The sequence below is a fragment of the Cherax quadricarinatus genome, chromosome 41 (assembly GCF_038502225.1).
Source record: "Cherax quadricarinatus isolate ZL_2023a chromosome 41, ASM3850222v1, whole genome shotgun sequence".
Classification (NCBI taxonomy): Eukaryota; Metazoa; Arthropoda; class Malacostraca; order Decapoda; family Parastacidae; genus Cherax; species Cherax quadricarinatus.
In genome coordinates, this window is record NC_091332.1 from 26042655 (window position 1) to 26065206 (window position 22552).

General features: G+C 40.6%; 1 protein-coding gene across 1 annotated transcript in view; it reads left to right on the forward strand.

Moving 5' to 3' along the window:
* Window positions 1-22552, forward strand: part of LOC128685389 (uncharacterized) — a 92023-nt gene that overhangs the window by 31349 nt on the left and 38122 nt on the right. Inside the window, exons 4-6 of the mRNA XM_070093104.1 lie at window positions 6218-6363; window positions 19742-19809; window positions 20361-20609. Of these exons, the coding sequence (XP_069949205.1) occupies window positions 6218-6363; window positions 19742-19809; window positions 20361-20609 (463 nt within the window). The remainder of the gene's footprint in view (window positions 1-6217; window positions 6364-19741; window positions 19810-20360; window positions 20610-22552) is intronic.

A 22552-nucleotide genomic window follows, 5' to 3' on the forward strand; every position in this document is an offset into this window, starting at 1 on the left:
TTTTTGTGTTCATGTTATGTCTTAGTTGGTTGTCATGTTATACTGTACATATCATGGTTTTTCTGCTTATGTCTTAGTTTTTGGGTGTTGTGTCTTAGATTTTGGTGTTCATGTTATGTCTTAGTTGGTGGTTATGTCTCAGATTTTGGCGTTCATGGCTCATGTCTTAGATTTTGGTGTTCATGGTTCATGTCTTAGATTTTGGTGTTCATGGTTCATGTCTCAGATTTTGGCGTTCATGGCTCATGTCTTAGATTTTGGTGCTCATGGCTCGTGTCTTAGATTTTGGTGCTCATGGCTCATGTCTTGGATTTTGGTGTTCATGGGTCATGTTTTAGATTTTGGTGTTCATGTCTCATGTCATAGATTTGTGTGTTCATGTCATGTTGGTGTTTATGTCATAGATTTTTGTGTGCGTGTTATGTTTTAGTTGGTGGTGATCATGTTCTAAGTGTTTGTGTGTTAGGTATGTGTTCATGTTTAGTCTTAGTTGGTGGTCATCATGTCCAAGTGTTTTAATTTTTGGCTCCCATGTCTTAGATTTTGGTGTTCATGTCGTGTATTAGTTGGTAGTCATATTATAGGGTATATGTCATGGATTTTGTATTTATGACTAGTTTTTTTATCATAAGTGTTCATGACTTAGATTTTGGTTGTTAAGTAATAGATTTATGGTTATCATGTCATGTCTTACTTTGGAGGTGTCTATGACATAGTTATGGTAGTTATGTCACATGTCATAAATGCATGTCTTAGTTCTTTTGGTGAACAAAGTAATCATGTCTTAATTTTAATGTTCATGTTATGTTTTAGTTGGTGAATGCCTTAGATTGTGTACATATGTTTTAATTGATCATGTTCTAAGTGTTTGTGTGATAGGTTTGTGTTCATATTATGTCTTAGTAGTCATCATGTGCATGTGTTTTAGTTTTTGGTTTGCATGTCTTAGATTTTTGGTGTTCATGTCTCATGTCTTAATTTTTTTAGTGTACATGTTATCTATTAGTTGTTGGGCATGTTACAGTGATCATGTCATGGATTTTGTGCTTATGTCTAAGATGGTGATTGTGTCCATGTCTTACGTATTAATTTTTTGTGTTCATGTCATTAGTTCGTTGTCATGTTATAGTGTTCATGTCATGGATTTTGTGTTCATGTCATAAGTGCATGTCTTAGATTTTCTTTGGTGATCAAATTGATCATGTGTTGTTTGTGTTAGGTTTCTGTTCATGTTATGTCTTAGTTTGTGGTTCACTTAGATTTTGTGTACATGATATATTTTAGTTTGTGATCATGTTCTAAGTGTTTGTGTGATAGGTTTGTGTTCATGTTTTTTTGTGCTCATATCATGTCTTAGTTTTTTGGGTTTGTTGTAAAGTCTGGTGAATGAGTGAGTAAACTATTATTATGAGCGTGTGGTTTGGTGGATGAGATGTAATTTTCAGTTAATGAAATGTGTGATTGAGAATGTAATTTTTATGGTTGAGTTAGAGATGTCAAATGTTAATTGGGAGTATTCAAATGTTAATTGGGGGTATTCAAATGTTAATTGGGAGTATTCAAATGTTAATTGGGAGTATTCAAATGTTAATTGGGGGTATTCAAATGTTAATTGGGGGTATTCAAATGTTAATTGGGAGTATTCAAATGTTAATTGGGAGTATTCAAATGATATTTGGGAGTATTCAAATGTTATCTCAAAGCCTACTTTAATAGATGGCGTTGAGAGTTCCTGCAGGTAAGGTAATGAGACTGATGATATATCAGCAGAAAGATCTTGAAATGTTTATGAAAATGAGTGTTTTCTGTGATCATAGTATTAGTGATCTTGGTTATAGTGTTTTGAATGAGTATAAAAGTGTGTGTTGTTTTAGTTATCTTGAGTGTCTTGTTCTAAGTGATCTTAGATACTGGTAATCATAATATGGAGTTAGTGAACGTGATTTTTGTGAAAATGTGATCTTATTAATATTGATCTTAGTGTTTAGTAGGGTATGTGTATCAAAAATGAGCGTGTTCTGTGATCATAGTTTTAGTGATCTTGTCCTAAGTGATTAAAGTTATAATGAACTTTATTGGGATTTTTCCGCGAACTGCCTCCTAACGTGCAGCTGATTTAGCTGAACTGTCGAGACAGATATCACGAGATACCAACACGCATCCAGCAGAGCTAGATGTTTTTCTCGTGATCCGAAGATACTCGTGGCAGTGGTATCTCAAGGGCTAATTTCAGCCTCCTCATGTTTGAATACCCGCCTCAAGAAGCAATCTATATAGCAATGAAATCACGAAACAGGTGATTTTGAATCATTTACCAAACTGCGGAAGGCTAGGACTCGACCCCATGACATATTGTCCCGCCACAAGAGACATGTCATCTTACCACTAAGCCAGTGATCCTACAAAGATCACGCATCTAGCAGAGATAGAACCAAGGACACTCGTGACAGTGGTATCTCAAGGATTAATTTCAGCCTCCTCCTGTTTGAATACCCGCCTCACGAGTGTCCTCGTATCATGAGAAAAAACATCTAGCTCTGCTAGATGCCCTGTGATCTGGTGGCTACAGCTTTCGCTTCACACGGCGAGGGGTCTGGGTTAGATTCCCAGGGAGGGTAGAACTATTGGGCGTTTTTCTTTACACCGGTTGTCTATGTTCACCCATCAGTAAAATGGGTACCTTGGTGTTAGTGGACCGATGTGGGTCGCATCCTGGGACAAAACTGACTAAATTTGCCCGAAATGCTCAGTATAACAAGCGGCTTTCTATATAGTAGTATGTCATTGATGTCAGCTAGGCCTGTATGCCTTGTACATGTACTTGTAGTAAATAAAGATATATAATAATATATAATAACACACACTTGGCAGTGCCAGCAAGTCGCATATTACTGCCAAATCCAATTTTCAATCATTTTTTAATTATTTTGTTTGTGTACGATTTATTTAAACAAAAAAGAAAAAATAACGAAATCGGACGAAAAACAAAGAACATGATAAGTGTTAAATATTTCCCCCTCAAAACTCCTGTCGAATTTAGGAGAATGAAATATCTTGGGAAACAAATTCACATAGAACTGTACCAAACTGTCCATTATAAACATTAAATGAATTCAATAAAATGTTAGAATCGAGCGTTCATATCTTGTTGCAAATATAAGTTCAGTAGACCGCTATTTAACACGGTAGTTACGTTCCTGAAAACACTGTATTAGGTAAAATCGTGTTAGATGAACTGAAGAACTTATGGGAAAAATAGGGTTACGTTCCAGAGAGCCCCCAAAAAAGCCAAACTTTTTTTAGGCCTCCACATCCTACAAAAATAAAAGTGAATATGTAACTGTGGTTTATTGTGATGTATCATGTTGTTTTTACTGCTTAAGACTACAAATGTGACAGAAATAATAGTATTTACCTTAAATTGTGGGTGCTGGCATTTGTGGATGATTGTGAAGAGAGTGGAGAGTTATGCTGTGGCTCTACTGGGCTGATGTGGATGGTAGAGGTTCTGGTACTGAAGATGGTTGTATTGGAGTGTCTAACTTTAAGTCATTTAGTCAATCAAGTGATTCAGTAAGTCAGTCAAGTGATTCAGTAAGTCAGTCAAGTGATTCAGTAAGTCAGTCAAGTGATTCAGTAAGTCAGTCAAGTGATTCAGTAAGTCAGTCAAGTGATTCAGTACGTCAGTCAAGTGATTCAGTACGTCAGTCAAGTGATTCAGTAAGTCAGTCAAGTCGTTCAATAAGTCAGTCAAGTCATTCAGAAAGTTATGTCGTTCAGTAAGTCAGTCGTCATTCAACAAGTCAGTCAAATCATTCAGTAAGTCAGTCACTCAGTAAGTCAGTCATACAAACTTATGTTTGCCTCTTTTTTATGTGTACAAAGCAACACTTCATTATGGCCACAGGATGTCTTGTCTAACATCATTGTTTCCTTCGTTAATTCTAAGACTTAAATGCTTACACCCTTTCTTGCCACTTTGAGCAACACTGGTATGCCTTCTGGGTGTTATGATTGCTAGGCAGATACAAGATATAGCAATTAAAAGACCAAAAACACAATTCACAATTACAAGCTTGTAGCAGAGAAGTTGGACTGGACACATGAAGTACGAATGCTGGGATGGTGGGGTAGTGTGTGTGTGGGGGGGGGGGGGGACTGCGGGAGGTCTCCCCAGATCAACCACAACAAGGCGGCCGTTTGAGGAAAAGGGAAGTTTTTTTTTCCTTCCCGCAAACTGAACCATGTTAAATTCATCTTACGACGTGTTATATAAAATTGGGCCGCAATTCTTCAATCGTGCCTCTCGGCTGTACTCAGGTTAAAAACTCCGCTGATCGAGCTGACAGCCTCACATTTACTGACATTTATAGCAAGCCTATGAAGCTTGAATAATAATTCAGACCAATTTATTAATGGTAATGCTCTAAGCAAACAGATAACGTAGATACATGAGTAAAACATCAAGCACAGAAAAAAAAAAAACACTAATTACTCACTGCCCTGGAGTTTTAAGACTCACTCGCCATGGGTTCAATCCCCAACCATTCCTTGGTTAGTCGGCAATCGTGTTATTACGATTTCGTGAGTCATGTGGAAGATATTGAACTGGTAATTTAGCGATAATAAAGTAATTTAAATCTCCATATTTTTTAAGAGGACTCTGGTGGCTCTGGTGGCCTGGTGGTTAACGCTCTCGCTTCACACGGCGAGGGCCTGGGTTCGATTCCCAGCCAGAGTAGAAACATTGGACGTGTTTCTTTCAACCTGTTGTCTATGTTCCCCATCAGTAAAATGGGTACCTGGGTGTTAGTCGACTGGTGTGGGTCGCATCCTGGGACACGGACCTAAGGAGGCCTGGTCACAGACCGGGCCGCGGGGGCGTTGACCCCCGGAACTCTCTCCAGGTAAACACCTAATCACATCAAAAATAATTATTTCATCCTTATAACATTTCTTAAAGCAATATGGATATGCAGATTTTCCGTATTATATAGACATGAAATCCTTCTAACTTGCTTTATTACTCATTAAACTGTTATTGTTACTGTTAAAATCAATATTTATAGAAATTTTAAATCCATGAATTCGAGAGAGAGAGAGAGAGAGAGAGAGAGAGAGAGAGAGAGAGAGAGAGAGAGAGAGAGAGAGGGATAGGAAGGGAGACGGAGGGAGAGGGAGGGAGAGGGAAGGAGAGGGAGGGAGGGAGAGAGGGAGGGAGAGAGAGGGAGGAGGAGGGGAGAGGGAGGAGGGGGAGAGAGAGGGAGGAGGGAGGGAGAGGGAGGGAGGGAGAGAGAGGGAGGAGGGAGAGAGAGGAGGGAGAGAGGGAGGGAGGGAGGAGGGGAGGGAGAGAGGGAGGGAGAGGGAGAGAGAGGGAGAGAGAGGGAGGGAGAGGGAGGGAGAGGGAGAGAGAGGGAGGGAGGGAGGGAGAGGGAGAGAGAGTATCCTACCTCTGGTCAAGCAAGGATTTTCCCTCTCATGCACTGTATACAATTCCTGCATCCAGCCTACCTAGCGCCTGAACTAGGTAAGTACAAGCTACTATACCTGAATTAGTCTGTCAGAGCTAATATACCTGAATTAATCAAGAGCTAGCATTCCTGAACTAGTTAAGTCAGAGCTAGCATAACTGAACTAGTTGAGTCAGAGCTAGCATACATGAACTAGTTAAGTCAGAGTTAGCAAACCTGAACTAGTCATGTGATGGAGGTTCTAGACTCCCAGCTCACCGATATTTAGAGAAATGGCTGCCGTTTTCGAAACCGATTTAGTATATTTGAAAACACTGGTTCTTCCATTCAGAATCTTTTGATATATAATAACAATGTATATTTAACTGATTTTTTTTGTTTACAAAAGTTAAAAGTACTAAAATTGTACCAACACTGTAAACAAAATTAGATAACCGTTATTTCTGGAACGAAAGGAAATTTGATTGTCAAAAAATACGTATAAATAAATAACACATGCGTGAGTTTGAACATGTCAATATTTAAGGCAAGATAGGATTAAAGAAATTCAGAAGACTTGAGACATCCTAGTTATGTTCTTGAATTTGTATTGATAAAAGCACTGGATGGCGAAACGCCTACAGATAAAGATGCCCAGATGTTGCACATGTGACGAGTTTTTCACAATGTCGGTATTGTATAGCATACATGCACATCCCCAGTCATCGTTAGTGCTATACAGAGCTGAGCTCAGTGTGTCTCCACAGATCACCTGGACTACCAAGGGTTGAGCAGTGACCGCCAGATGCCTTTCATGTTTACCTGTCCGCTGCCTTCCCAGGTGGCTCACCTTCAGCCAGCTGCCGTCTCCCTCGTCCACCAGCCCTGCCAACCTGCCACCACCCTCCTCCAGGTAACCTGCCACAACCCTCCTCAGGTAACCTGTCACCACCCTCCTCCAGGTAACCTGCACCAAACCCTCCTCCAGGTAACCTGCCACCACCCTTCTCCACGTAACCTGCCACCACCCTCCTCCACGTAACCTGCCACCACCCTCCTCCACGTAACCTCCCACTACCCTCCTCCAAGTAACCTGCCACCACCCTCCTCCAGGTAACCTGCCACCACCACCTTCCAGGTAACCTGCCACCACCACCTTCCAGGTAACCTGCCACCACCCTCCTTCAAGGTTGAGGTAGCAGGTGCTTCAGATATATTCAAGTCGATATTCATAAGTGCCTCATTGACGAATAAGATCCAGTACCATTGGTGATGAGTAAGGTCGTCTGTAGTGATGAATAAGTAGGTGTAAATAATATTGAATGAAGCAGCAGCTTTGATGAGTAAAGTGTTAGTTGTGATGAGTGAAGAGGTTGTTGCGGTGAGTGAAGAGTTGTGATAAGTGAAGTGTGTGTGGAAAAAATCAAGTGCCTTTTTATGAGTCTCGCGGATTAAACACATTGAGAAGGCTGTTAAGGTGAGGGGGGGGATTAAGGGAGGGTCTGTTACATGGGTACACTGGTGGGTCTAGACCGTTGCCAGACTTTCTGCTCGTGTCGCCTTAATTGTAAGACTAATTTAGTTGTAAGGCTTTAATAGGCTAATATCCAATCTATGGTATAGTTACAATAGTTAAAGTAGACTGAGAATGTAAATTATGCAGCTTAGAACGTCAGATGTATTTAATCTTAGGCCTATACATTAGCACCACAGATGGCAAACACTGGGCCGTTAGTCCACGACCCAGCAGTCGCGCGCACGTTCGCAAAGGGTCGAGACAGACGTCCTCTCACCTCACAAAATTGGGTGTATTACAAAAGTGACTTATAATGGTATTTCACGGTGCTCTTGAAGGACTTCATATCCTACCACAAACAGCAGACACTATGGTAAGTTCTCCAGGTAAGTTGGAGTCCCAGTTTGACTCAGCGTTTCGTGAGATGTTAACCATACTAAGAGTCGACAATGTAAATGAATTTTTTATGACTGAGACTCAAAATTTGGTCAATTCAAAAATCCCTGATATTATCCTAACACCACAAGACTTCGAAAAACCAATAAATGACATGCTCATGCACTCTGTCCCTGGTTCAACCTCGTGGAACTTCGTGTTCATCAAGACCTGCAAGAAGCCCCGGTCACATGCCTTTAGCATTCTATGGAGAGGGAGCATGGGCATACGGGTCATCCCACAGTCACTAAAAGCAACAGACATAGCCCCACTCCTCAAAGGTGGCTGTAAAATAATTCCAAAGAATTGCAGACCGATAGCACTAACATCCCACATCATAAAAATCTTTGAAAGAGTTCAAAGAAGCAAGATTGCCACACACTTAGATACCCATCAGTTACACAACCCAGAGCAACACAGGTTTAGAGCAGGTCACTCCTGCCTGTCCCAACTACTGAACCACTATGACAAGGTCTTGGATGCTATGGAGGACAAACGAAATGCCATGTAGTATACACAGACTTTGTGAAAGCCTTCGGCAAATGCGACCGTAGTGTAACAGCGCACAAAATGCTTGATAAAAGAATAAGAGAAAGAGTTGGTAGATGGATCTATAACTTCGTAACAATGAAGTCTGTGGTGGCTACAGTGAAAAGCTGTGTTTCATAAGACACAGTACTCGCTCCCATCTGGTTCCTCATCCTCATATCTGACAGAGATGTAAGCCACAGCACCGTGTCTTCCTTTGTAGATGACACCTGAATCTGCATAACAGTGTCATCCTTCGAGGACACTGCAAGTCTCCAAGCCGACATCAACCAAATCTTTAAATGGGCCGCAGAAAATATGAAGATTAATGAAGAGAAATTTCAGTTATTCCGATATGGAAAACTCGAGGAAATTAAAATTATATCGAAGTATAAAATAAAATCCAACCACACAATAGTGCAAAAAACTAATGTCAAAGACCTGGGAATGATAATGTCCGAGGATTTCACTTTGAAATATCACAACATTGTATTTACCACATTTGCTAGGAAAGTGACAGGAATGATGAGAACCTTCAAAACTAAGAGATACCAAGCCCATGATGATTCCCTTCGAATCGCTTCTCTCTAGGCTGGAATACGGCAGCCCCTTTCCAGGCAGGCGAAATTGCAGACCTGGAGAATATTCAGACAACTTCCACGGCACGTATAAGTATGATAAAGCACCTAAATTACTGGGAAAGGTTGAAGTTCCTTGATTTGTACTCCCTGGAATGCAGGCGAGAAAGATACCTGGCAATATATACTTGGAAAATCCTAAAGGGATTAGTCCCAAATTTGCACACGACATCACTCCCTATGAAAGCAAAAGACTCGGTAGACGATGCAACATCCCCCCAATGAAAAACAGGGGCACCACGAGTACACTAAAAGACAACACAATAAGTGTTCAGGGCCCAAGACTGTTCAACTGCCTCCCAGCATACATAAGGGGAAATACCAACAGATCCCTGGCTGTCTTCAAGAAGGCACTACTGGACAGACACCTAATGTCAGTACCTCATCAGCCAGCTGTGTTTCGTACGTCAGTATACGTCCGGCCACCACTAACAGCCTGGTTGATCAAGTCCTGATCCACTGCAAAGCCTGGTCATAGACAGGGCCGCGGGGGCGCTGACCCTCGCTACCCTCTCCAGGTATACATAAAATGCACATTCAATAAGTACGGTAATGTGGAAAAAGACACATGAACAGTTCAGGACATTTATTATAGGTTTCGAAACTTTTAGCCGTGAGTTCAGGATTCTTCAGCCACTTGTGGCGAAACGTTTCCTACAATATGCTGAACTGTACATATGCTCTCGCTTCACAAGGCGAGGGTCTGGGGTTCGATTCCCGGTGAAAGTAGAAACACTGAGCGTGTTTCCTTACACTAGTTGTCTATTTTCCGATCAGTAAAATGGGTACCAGGGTGTTAATCGACTGGTGTGGGTCGCATCCTGGGACAAAATTTACTTAATTTGCTCTGCATAACAATGGGCTTTCTATATATCTTGTACATTTACTTGTAGAAATAAAGATATTATTACTATTATTAGTAATTAATGTCGTCAGTCATTGTGGTACACCTCTAGCCGGAGTGTTAGTCACGTGAGGTCACTGTCCAAGGCTGCCTGGGAATTAGCGTGGGGTGTTACCACGACCATGGCTTGCTGTAGTGTCTTGGAATGTTAGGTTAAAGTGTTGAAGGAGGAGGTTCTACTTCAGGAGGAAAATAGAAGGCTGAAGTTTCGCCTAGATGGGTTTGGGAGTGTGAGATGGTTGGTGCTAGTAAGGAGGAAAAGGATACCAGCAGTGAGTTAGAGTTGCAACAGCTTTTAAGTGGCAAGTGGTTCACAATTCAAGAAGGAAGGTTAATAGAGAAGATGTGAAGGTAGGAAATCGATTCTCTGTTCTCCAGGACGAGTGTACTTCAGTGGTTAGTGAGGTTAAAAGTACAACTGATTCCCCTGCTAATCAAGGTAAGAATATTCTAATTGTGGGAGACTCTCAGGTAAGATATATGGACTGTGCTTTTTGTAACAGAGATAGGAAGGTCACACAGAGGGTTTATCTCCCAGGAGCTGGTGTTGGGGACAATCAGCAAGTTGGATAATATGTCAGATAATGGGAACAAGCCCATTATAAAAACATAAGAAAGAAGGAACACTGCAACAGGCCTACTGACCCATGCAGAGCAGGTCCATGTCCCCCCCCGGATTAGACCAATGACCTACCCCCACGGATTAGCCCAATGACCCACCCAGTCTGGTCACCTCCACTCAAGGATGGAGCACTGCACCAGACCCAGCAGCACAAGCTAGTCAGGTCCAACTCACACCCACCTACACCCACTCATATATTTATCTAACCTATTTTTAAAACTACACAACATTTTAGCCTCAATAACTGTACTCGGGAGTTTGTTCCACTCATCCACAACTCTATTACCAAACCAGTGCTTTCCTATATCCTTCCTGAATCTGAATTTTTCCAACTTGAAACCTACAGAATTCTGGCCTACAGAATTCTGGCCTACAGAATTCTCCAAGGCCAATGGTATTGACGACTGGACAGACATTTTTCTTAACAAACTACTTAGACTATACAACAAACATTGTACTATAAAAACGAAACAGATCACAAACAAACGACTTGGTTGTCCATGGCTAACCAGCACCATTCTGAAATCCATTGCTAAGAAAAACCAATATGAAAAGCAATATAGACAGGGCTTAATACACAAAGATATTCTTAAACACTATTCATCAGTCCTCACCAAAGTAATAACGAAAGCCAAACAACTATACTACTCCAGTAGATTCACAGACACTAGAGGAGATATAAAAAAGACCTGGAAAACACTCTCTCAGATTCTAGGGACCCACAAACTGAAAAAAAACAAGAATATTGTCCTAACTAAACCTAATGAAACACCACTGCAACCCACCGACACAGCTAACAAAATTGATGGACTGATCACATCGACTCAAGGTTGAGGGACTGATTACCTCATTCTCCTCCTGTTCTTCAAGATTCTCCTTTGTATGGACTGATGAAGCCACTGTGTGGCGAAACGTTTCCTCAATAAAGATACCCAAGAGTTGCACATGTGTCTAATTTATCAACATGTCGGTTCTCTGAACCATTCATCTACAGCTAACAAGATAAACGACTTCTTCTCAACCATAGGTTCTAATCTCGCCAATAAAATCCCACGTACCAATGCCCATGCCGGAGACTACCTAGATGGGAATTTCCCAAATTCCTTCTATCTTGCTCCAACTGAGCCCACGGAAGTCACCGAGATTATAAAGTCACTTAAAAATAACTCAGGGAATCTGTCTCATGTCCCACCATTATTGTACAAGAGAGTGGCCCATGTCCTCTCGCATACTATCTCATTGCTTTTTAACAAGTCACTAGAAGCTAGCACCTTCCCGAAACTACTCAAGACGGCAAGGGTTACACCAATACATAAAGGTGGTTACCCTACAGATTTAAACAACTATAGGCCAATATCAAACTTACCATTGCTATCCAAAATCTTTGAGAAACTCGTGCACAGGAGACTATATTCATTTATAACGTCACAAAACATACTCAACCCCTGCCAATTTGGATTCAGGAAAAATAAAAGCACTAACGATGCAATTATAAAAATGCTAGATCTGCTTTACACAGCATTGGAAAATAAGGAATATCCACTAGGAATTTTTATTGACCTAAGAAAAGCTTTTGACACAGTAGACCACGGCATCCTACTCCAGAAACTTGACCATTGTGGTATAAGAGGCCATGCGCTTGCATATTTCAAATCTTACCTTACTAATAGGTATCAGTATGTCACCATTAAAGACACAGCATCAACAACACAGCCACTTGATACTGGAGTTCCGCAGGGAAGTGTCCTTGGTCCCCTGCTCTTCCTCATATACATCAATGATCTTCCAAACGTATCTCGACACCTGAACCCTATTCTCTTTGCTGACGACACGACTTATGTCATCTCTCACCCTAATCTTGCAACCCTCAACACCATTGTTAATGAGGAGCTGATCAAAATATCGACTTGGATGACAGCCAATAAACTTACGCTTAACGTTGACAAAACCTACTACATTATGTTTGGTAGCAGAGCAGGAGATGCGTAAATTAACATTAAGATCGACAACACTCTAATTACCAGGCATAATGAGGGCAAATTCCTAGGCCTATACCTCGACAACAACCTGAACTTCAGCACCCATATCCAACACATAACCAAAAAAGTATCCAAAACGGTTGGGATCCTCTCCAAGATACGATACTACGTGCCGCAAACTGCCCTTCTCACACTATACCACTCACTTATATATCCATACCTCACCTATGCTATCTGTGCTTGGGGTTCAACTGCAGCAACACACCTAAAGCCAATAATAACCCAACAAAAAGCCGCAGTAAGAATAATCACTAAATCCCATCCCTGGCAACACCCCCCCCCCCACTCTTCATAGATCTAAACTTACTCCCTGTTCAGTACATCCACACTTACTACTGTGCAATCTACATCTACAGGACCTTAAATTCCAATATTAACCTTGACCTAAAACGCTTTCTTGATAGTTGTGACAGAACCCACAGGCACAACACCAGACACAAACATCTCTATGACATTCCCCGTGTCCGACTAAACCTTTACAAAAATTCAATGTATGTCAAAGGCCCTAAAATCTGGAACACCCTACCTGAAAATTCCAAAACTGCAGACACATTCATCACCTTCAAAACTACCATTAGAAAACATCTTATCTCCCTGATACACCCTGTCAACTAATAATACGAATACCACCTGGTGGTTCACACTTACACTCACTCACCCATTTGACCATAAACAGAAATATCACTCTCAATCTCAAAATAATGAATCTTAACTAGTCAAAAGTTGGCCTGTGATACTCCAATACTGAAACTACGTATAGTGCCAAAACAAAAGCATTCACATTGCTAAACTCACAACTAGTATTTAGTCACTTAGCCATAATACCAACTTATCTCATAATTCTGTAACATTTTAAACCTATGATTTAATATAAGTCTGCCCGAAATGCCTAGCCATGCTAGGCGTTCTAGTGGTACACTCTGTAATTATTATTTTACTACATGTAAACCACACAATAACCAAATTCTGTAAACTCAGCATTGTAATACTTATAGAGAATAAAGTTTGAATTGCTGCGAGTCCTGTCTTGTCTGGAAATTTTCAGCATGCTATTTACATCCCCTTTATTTATTCCTGTTTTCCATTTATACACCTCGATCATATCTTCCCTAATTCTACGCCTTTCGAGAGAGTGCAGATTCAGGGCCCTCAGTCTATCCTCATAGGGAAGATTTCTGATACATGGGACCATCTTTGTCATCCTCCTCTGTACGTTTTCCAGAGCATTTATATCCATTCCGTAATACGGTGACCAGAACTGAGCAGCATAGTCTAAGTGAGGCCTAACCAAGGATATACAGAGTTAAAGAACAACATGAGGACTTCTATTATTTATACTTCTAGATATGAAGCCAAGAATTCTGTTAGCTTTATTGCAAACACTAATGCACTCTTGTCTTGGTTTTAGATTACTGCTAACCAGAATTCCTAAATCCTTTTCGCAATCAGAAGTATTAAGATCTACATTATTTAGTTTATATGTGGCATGGTTATTTAACTGTCCAACATTTAGAACTTTGCTTTTGTCATTATTAAACTGCATCTGCCACTTTTCCGACCATTGCATCAGTCTATTCAAATCATCCTGGAGTGCTCTAGTGCCCTCATTAGAATGAATTGGACGGCCTATTTTAGTATCATCAGCAAATTTGCTTATGTCGCTATTTATTCCCTCATCTATGTCGTTTATGTAAATTGTGAACAACAACGGGCCCAACACTGACCCCTGAGGAACACCGCTTGTGACGTGCCACCGTTCTGATTTCTCCCCATTTATGCAAACTCTCTGCTGTATTTGTCAGCCATGCCTCTACCCAAGAAAAAACTTCTCCTCCTGTTCCATGTGCCTTAAGTTTCCTCAATAGCCTCTCGTGTGGAACTCTATCGAAAGCCTTACTGAAGTCCATATACACAATATCATATTCATTACCATGATCTACCTCCTCAAACACCTTAGTGAAAAAAAGTTAGTAAATTCGTAAGACAGGACCGCCCCTTTGTAAAACCGTGTTGAGATTCATTAATCAATCTGTGCCTGTCAAGATGGCTCCGAATTGCTTCGGCAATTATTGATTCCATAAATTTTCCCACTATGGAGGTAAGGCTTATTGATCTATAATTCGAAACCAAGGACCTGTCACCTGCCTTGTAAATAGGTATTACATTTGCCATTTTCCATTTATCAGGCACTATGCCAGTTTATAGTGATATGTTAAAAAGATTAGCCAAAGGTATGCTAAGTTCCTCTTTACATTCCTTTAACAGCCTTGCAAACAGTTCAACAGGGCCTGGGGATTTGTTAGGTTTTAGTTTCTCTATTTGTCTGAGGACCATGTCACTAGTTACCGCAATCGTACATAGTTTATCATCCTGTTTTACATAATCTATTATTTCAGGAATATTGCTAGTATTTTCCTGGGTGAAAACTGAGAGGAAGTTGGTATTGAGAATTTCACACACATCCTTATCACTGTCAGTGATCTGACCAGAGTTACTCTTAAGTGGGCCAATCTTGTCCCTAATCTTATTTCTGTATACCTGAAAGAACCCTTTTGGGTTAGTCTTTGAATCCCTTGCGACCTTAGCCTCATAATCCCTTTTTGCTTTTCTTATTCCTTTCTTTATTTCTCTCTTTAATTGAATATATTGATTTCTTAACTGCCCATCCCCTCTTTTGATACGCCTATATATGCCTCTCTTTTGACCAATGAGATGTTTTAATCTATTGTTCATCCATTTGGGATCATTTTTGTTAGATCTTATTTCCTTACTCGGAACAAAAGTTGTCTGGGCAGCTAGAACTATGCTCTGAAAAACGTCATATTGACAACCAAGATCACCTACCTGGCCCATAGTCAGGACATCCCAATTTAGCCTACCCAAGTAATTTTTCAGTCCCATGAAGTCGGCCAAGTGAAAATCTGGGACAGAGATTTGATTGCAGTTATCTGGGTAATTCCATGATACATTGAAACTAAGTGATTTGTGATCACTTTCCCCAAGCTCATCATTAACCTCAAGATTATTAATTAGTGAATCTTTGTTGGCAAGAACCAAGTCAAGCAGATTGTTTCCTCTTGTTGGTTCTGTCACAACCTGTTCTAAAAAGCAATCCTGAACCGTATCAAGAAAGTAACTAGAGTCAAGATTTCCTGTCATATTGTTCCAATCAATTTGTCTAAAGTTAAAATCTCCCATTATCACGACATTTTCATATCTAGATGCCTTATGAATTTCGTCCCATAACAGCTTACTGCACTCCCTATCAAGGTTTGGGGGCCTATAAATCACACCCAAAATTAATTTGTCACGTCCCTCGAGAAACTGTAGCCAAACAGATTCTGTGTGCGATGTTTCTAATCTTATATCATGTCTAACACAAGAATTTAAATTTTCTCTGACATACATCGCCACACCACCACCCTTCCTGTTGACCCTATCAGTGTGGAATAGTTTATAGCCCTGTATGTTGCATTCAGAAGGCATTTCTCTATCTTTCAGGTTGAACCAGGTCTCTGTTATACCAATAATATCTATATTACCTACACTTGCAAGTAATCTTAGCTCATCTGTCTTATTTCTTAGACTCCTACTACTTAAGGGAGCTAGTCACTCGTTGCCCTCTACTATCTCTCTCTGTTTGTTGATCAATTGATTTGCCATTACTAGCAACCTTATTTTGAATATTGTCGTTTAAACATATCCCTGAGGTATCCCGGTAATAACTGCTGGTGGAAATGACATTGGGAAGGGCAGGAGACAGGAGCTGCTGGATAAATACAGGTCAGCCATAGAAGTAGTCAGGTCTAAGAGGGATCCCAATCATAGGAAGGATCTTGCCTAGAAGGGGAGTGGGCAATGAATGGATGTCTAGAGCAATTGGTATAAATTGCTGGCTATACAAGTACTGCAAGGAACTTGCAATCCCATTCATTGATAACTAGGACAAATTCTATAGCAAACATATGTATGCAAGGGATGGGGTTCATCTCTCTGGGGCTGGAGTGGTTGCATTAGCTAATTCGATTGAGGGGGTCATTGATGACTTGTCTAGGAATTTAAACTAATAAATTATAGAGGTAAGGGTGTTAATGGGAAACAATCAGGCTGCAGTACTAGGGTTGAAAACAGCAGATATTACCAGGATACCCAGGGTTATGTTTAAAAGACAATATTCAAAATAAAATTGCTAGGAAAGGCAAAGTAACTGCTCAACAAAGAGATAGTAAGAGGGCAATGAGTGACTAGCTCCCTTAAGGTTTACTATACAAATAGTAGGAGGCTAAGAAATGAGACAGATGAGCTAAGATTACTTGCAAGTGCAGGTAATATAGATATTGCTATAAATGAAACCTGGTTCAACTTGAAAGATAGAGAAATGCCTTCTGAATGCATCATACAGGGTTATAAACTATTCCACACTAATAGGGTCAACAGGAAGGGTGGTGGACTAGCGATGTATGTCAGAGATGATTTAAATTGTTGTATTAGACAAGATATAAGATTAGAAACATCGGACACAGAATCTGTTTGGCTACAGTTTCTCGAAGGTCGTGAAAAATTAATTTTGGGTATTGTTTATAGGTACCCAAACCTTGATAGGGAGTGAGGTAGGCTGCTATGGGACGAAATTCATAAGGCGTCTAGATATGAAAATGTTGTGTTACTGGGAGATTTTAACTTTAGACAAATAGATTAGAAGAATGTGACAGGAAATCTTGAGTCTAGTGACTTGATACGGTTCAGAATTGCTTCCTAAAACAGTTTGTGACAGAACCAACTAGAGGAAACAAGTTGCTTGACTTGGTTCTTGCCAACAAAGAATCACTAGTTAATAATCTGGAGGTTAATGATGAGCTTGGGGAAAGCGATCACAAATCATTTAGTTTCAATATATCATAGAATTACCCTGATATCTGCAATCAAATCTGTCCCAAATTTCCACTTAGCTGACTTCATGGGACTGAGAAATTACCTGGGTGGGCTAAATTGGGATGACCTGACTATGGGTCAGGTAGCTGGTGTTGGGAAATTAGATCTAACAAAAATAATCCCAAATGGATAAACAATAGATTAAAATATCTCACTGGTCAAAAGAGAGGCATATATAGGCGTATCAAAAGAGAGGATGGGCAGTTAAGAAATCAATATATTCAGTTAAAGATATAAAAAAAAAAAGGAATAAGAAAAGCAAAAAGGGATTATGAGGCTAAAGTCTCAAAGGATTTGAAGACTAATCCAAAAGGGTTCTTTCAGGTATACAGACGTAAGATTAGAAACAAGATAGACTCACTTAAGAGTAACTCAGGTCAGATCACTGACAGTGATAAGGAAATGTGTGAACTTTTCAATACTTACTTCCTCTAGGCTTTTACTCAGGAAAATACTAGAGAAATTCCAGAAATACTAAATTATGTAGAACAGGACGATAATAAACTATGCACGATTAGGGTAACTAGTGACATGGTCCTCAGACAAATAAAGAAATTAAAACCTAACAAATCCTCAGGCACTGATGAACTGTTTTCAAGGGTTTTAAAGGAATGTAAAGAGGAACTTAGCATACCTTTGGCTAATCTTTTCAATATGTAACTACAAACTGGCATTGTACCAGACAATGGCAAATGTAATACCTATTTACAAGGCAGGTGACAGGTCCTTAGCTTCAAACTATAGACCAATAAGCTTTAGCTCCATAGTTGGAAAATTTATGGACTCGATAACTGCCGAAGCAATTCGTAGCTATCTTGAAAGGCATAAATTGATTAATGAATCTCAGCTCGGTTTTACAAAGGGGCGTTCCTGTCTTACGAATTTACCAACTTTCTTCGCTAAGGTATTTTAGTAGGTAGGTCATGGTATTGAATATTATATTGTGTATATGGACTTCAGTAAGACTTTCGACAGAGTTCCACATCAGAGGCTATTGAGGAAACTTAAAGCACCCGGAATAGGAGAAATTATTTCCTGGGTAGAGGCATGGTTGACAAACAGGCAGCAGAGAGTTGGCATAAATGGGGAGAAATCAGAATGGGGGCATGTCACAACCGGTGTTCCACAGGGGTCAGTGTTGGGCCCCTTGTTGTTCACAATTTACATAAACGACTTAGATGGAATAAATAGCGACATAAGCTAATTTGCTAATAACACCAAAACAGGCAGTCCAATTCATTCTTATGAGGACATTAGAGTACTCCAGGATGATTTGAATAGACTGGTGTAATGGTCGGAGAAGTGGCAGATGTAGTTTAATATAGACAAATGCAAAGTTCTAAATGTTGGACAGGAAAATAACCATGTCATATAAAAACTAAATAATGTAGACTGCGAAAAGGATTTAGGAGTTCTGGTTAGCAGTACTCTGAAACCAAGACAACAGTGCATAAGTGTTCGCAATAAAGCTAACAGAATCCTTGCTTTCATAGCAAGAAGTATAAATAATAGAAGTCCTCAGGTTGTTCAACTATCTTTGGTTGGGCCTCATTTAGATTATGCTGCAGGTCACCGTATTATAGAATGGATATAAATGCACTAGAAAACGTACAAAGGAGGATGACAAAGTTGATCTCATGTATCAGAAATTTTCCCTATGAGGACAGACTGAGGGCCCTGAATCTGTACTCTCTAGAAAGGCGTAGAATTAGGGAGGATATGATTGAGGTGTATAAGTGGAAGACAAGAATTAATATGGGGATGTAAATAGGGTGCTAAAAATATCTAGCATAGACAGGACTTGCAGCAATGACTTTAGGTTTGAAAAATTCAGATTCAGGAAGGATATAGGAAAGCACTGGTTTGGTAATAGTTGTGGATTGTGGAACAAACTCCCGAGTACCGTCATAGAAGCTAAGACGTTGTGTAGTTTTAAAAATAGGTTGGATAAATACATGAGTGGGTGTAGGTGTGGGTGTGTGTGAGTTAGATCTGACTAGCTTGTGCTACTAGGTCAGATGCCTTGCTCCTCCCTGAAGTGAATGTGACTGACTTGACTAGGTTAAGGCATTAGCTTAAGCCGGTGGGAGAATTGGACCTGCCTCGCAAGGGCCAGTAGGCCTGCTGCAGTGTTCCTTCTTTCTTATGTTCTTGCGAGTGATGCTCTAGTAGTGATGAGTAAAGTGTTAGTTGTGATGAGTGAGGTTCTAGTAGTGATTAGTAAAGTGTTAGTAATGATGAGTGACGTGCTAGTTATGATGAGTGAATTGTTAGTTGTGATGAGTGAAGCGTTAGTTGTGATGAATGAGGTGGCAACTATGATGAGTAACATGCTAGATTTGATGAGTAAATCGTCATGTATGGTTAAAGTGGAAGTTGTGATGATAGATGTGCTGGCTGTGTTGAGTGGTAGCTATAATGAGTAAAAGACCATCTCTGATAAGTATCAGCTGTAATGTCAGCTCACATGAGTAACCTGACAGCTGTGATGAGTAGTCAGCTGTGATGAGTAAAGTGTCAGATGTGATGAGTAAAGTGTCAGCTGTGTTGAGTAAAGAGTCAGCTGTGATGAGCAAAGTGTCAGCTGGGTGAGCGAAGTGTCAGATGTGATTAGTGAACTGTCAGCTGTGATGAGCGAGGTATCAGCTGTGATGAGTAAAGTGAGTATCACCAACAGGTGGTGGGAGCCAAGGAGAGGGAGAACTCTGCTTACCTGAATGGACTTAAACCTGCCAATCCAGCCACGTAATTACCCAAACTAAACTGCCTGCCGTTCATGCTTGTTTCACTGTATTATCCCCTGGCCTTACACAGCTGCCTGCCATTCATGCTTGCTTCACTCCTTATCCCCTGGCTTCACGCAACTGCCTGCCGTTGATGCTTGCTTCACTCTTTATTATCCCTGGTGTCACACAACTGCCTCCTGTTGATGTTTGCTTCACTCTTTATTATCCCTGGTGTCACACAACTGCCTCCTGTTGATGTTTGCTTCACTCTTTATCCCCTGGCTTCACGCAACTGCCTACCGTTGATGCTTGCTTTACTCTTTATCCCCTGGCTTCACGCAACTGCCTGCCATTCATGCTTGCTTCACTCCTTATCCCCTGACTTTACAAACTGACTTATGTTTGTGCTTGCTTCACTCTTTATTATCCCTGGTGTCACACTCAATTGCCTGCGTTTCCTGCTTGTTTCAGTGAAGGGGCGAGTGACGGTAGTGAGTGACGCAGTGAATTCCTCACATAACAGTGTAAGGGTGGGTGCCAGCTGTGTGTAACCAGGTTTATCTTCCACAGAGCAGTGAAGGGGTGGGTACCAGCTGTGTGTGGCCCAGCTCTCTACTACTACCACGAAGACTTCTCCAAGAGAATGGTGGAGTGGTTGGAGATCCTGAGGGCGGAGGGCATTGGTAAAGTGTTCCTCTACGTTACTGACGTTCATCCTAACTTGGAGAAGGTCCTCAAGTACTACGAGGATGACGGCTTCCTTCACCTCACTGGCTACTCCTACCCACCACCATATATCAACGAGCCAAGTCTTCGTAGGTAGGACATATTTTCATGAATGTAATGCAGATATGTAAGTAAGGAATCTTTGGAATTTGTGTATGTAGTGTGCATATAAGTGTACAAAGATGTAACAATAATATAATTAATGTTATAAATTACGTAGTTTAGTTAAAAAACGATGTATTTCAGAAAATGCTTCAAAATGTTCTAAATAGTTGAAATATACAATAAAAAAACATTTTAGCACAATTTTCGTAATTTTTTACGTACCGCGTATTTTTAAAAAATCCCACAAAATATTCAACAATATTCTCATGGGTTTAGTGCTTAATTTTCTGGAGGAATGTGCTTCAGTAGAAATGCTTGAAAGTTAAGCATGAGGGGTTAGAAGTGTGTCGAGGCTGGAGATTATTGTAAAAGTGAAATTTAAATCGAAGTGCAAGAAGGTTAATTTCAATTATTAGGAATGTCTGTGTCAAAGGTGGGACTTGCAGCGAGGTTACTTCGTGTGTTTGGGACTATGTCAACGTCCTAAACTGGTTTTGTTTCTTCAGTAAAGTCGATATGCATAGTCTTAGTTTCCGTGGTCGGATAATTGGCATGTAGTGACGCGAAAGGTGGTTAGGGCGGAGGATGGAAGTACATTGCTAGCTGACAAGATGGTAGGAGACTGGGAGAAGGTAGTAGTCTCCTGGGATGGAGGAGTCTGGGTAGGAACAGAGGAGGCAGTGGCAGAATATAGGGTGGATGGATTTCCTCAACTATCACCCATGCAGGAGGAGGCAAGGAGCACGGCACAGAGATAGGGGAACGTTAAACATGGCAGGAAGTATTGGTGACTGGTGGAGGTTTGAGCTTTTGATAATTTTTGGAAAAGTTGAAGGCCCTGCTAGGAAAGGCTGTGTGGGTGATGAAACATGAAATATAGAGAAGAGGAGTTACTGTGACAGAGACAACAGGGACCCCTGGGTGCAATACAGCTCGTGAGAGCGAGAGCCGTGGAAGTTCTCCTTGGAAACATACCTGGAGTATACCTGGAGAGGGTTTCGGGGATCAACGCCCCCGCGGTCCGGTCTGTGACCAGACAAAAGTATCCAAAATATCCTCCTTTTCCTCGAGACAGCGGAAAGTTTCTCGCAGATAATACAATTTAACACTTAACCAAAATTTCCTACGCCAAACTCGCTACATCTAAATTTCTCAGAACAAGAATATAAACTTATATACAGCATTCCCAGCAACCCAAGACCAGCCGGAATGTATGGCCTGCCGAACATACACAAACCAGTAATTCCACTGAGGCCCATCTCATCTGGAACAGGCAGCGATCTCCATAAACTATCTGGGATCCTTGCCAAAAAATTAGGAAATCTCTTAGGCATCACAAGTCACGCACATTTAAAACATTTTGGTTATTTCCTCAAACGTATCCGAAACACGAATATCAGAAAAAAAAACCTCTGTAACCTAGACGTGACATCCCCATTCATTAAATTACCCAATGCACAAGTCATCGATCTAATACAAAGAAAAATTGATGACATCTTCGCCCTCCCGTTCCAGCCAGCATTTTTTTTTTTGTTTTTTTTTCTCGTTAAGTTATATGTTGGTTTTAATTGTTTCTCATTTGAAGATTCTTTCAACAGACTTTTGGTACACCACTTAATGATGGACCCATTAAGTGTGTTTTTTAGTGAACCTATACATGGAACATCTTGAAGCCAAGAAATTTTTCCTCTATCATTCCCTCCTCTGCCACCTGGTTCCGTTTTGTTGATGACATTCTCATCGTAAGATTCGACGTCTGCCGTTTATGCCAGCTCAGCCAGGTCGAGCATTCTATCCAGTTCATACTAAAAGATTAAGTCGATGGCAATCTATATTTCCTTGACGTTCTCCTTTGTAAATCTGATCATGAACTACGACTCCAAATCTACCCAACACCTACCAGTCAACACGATCATCACTACTACTACTAC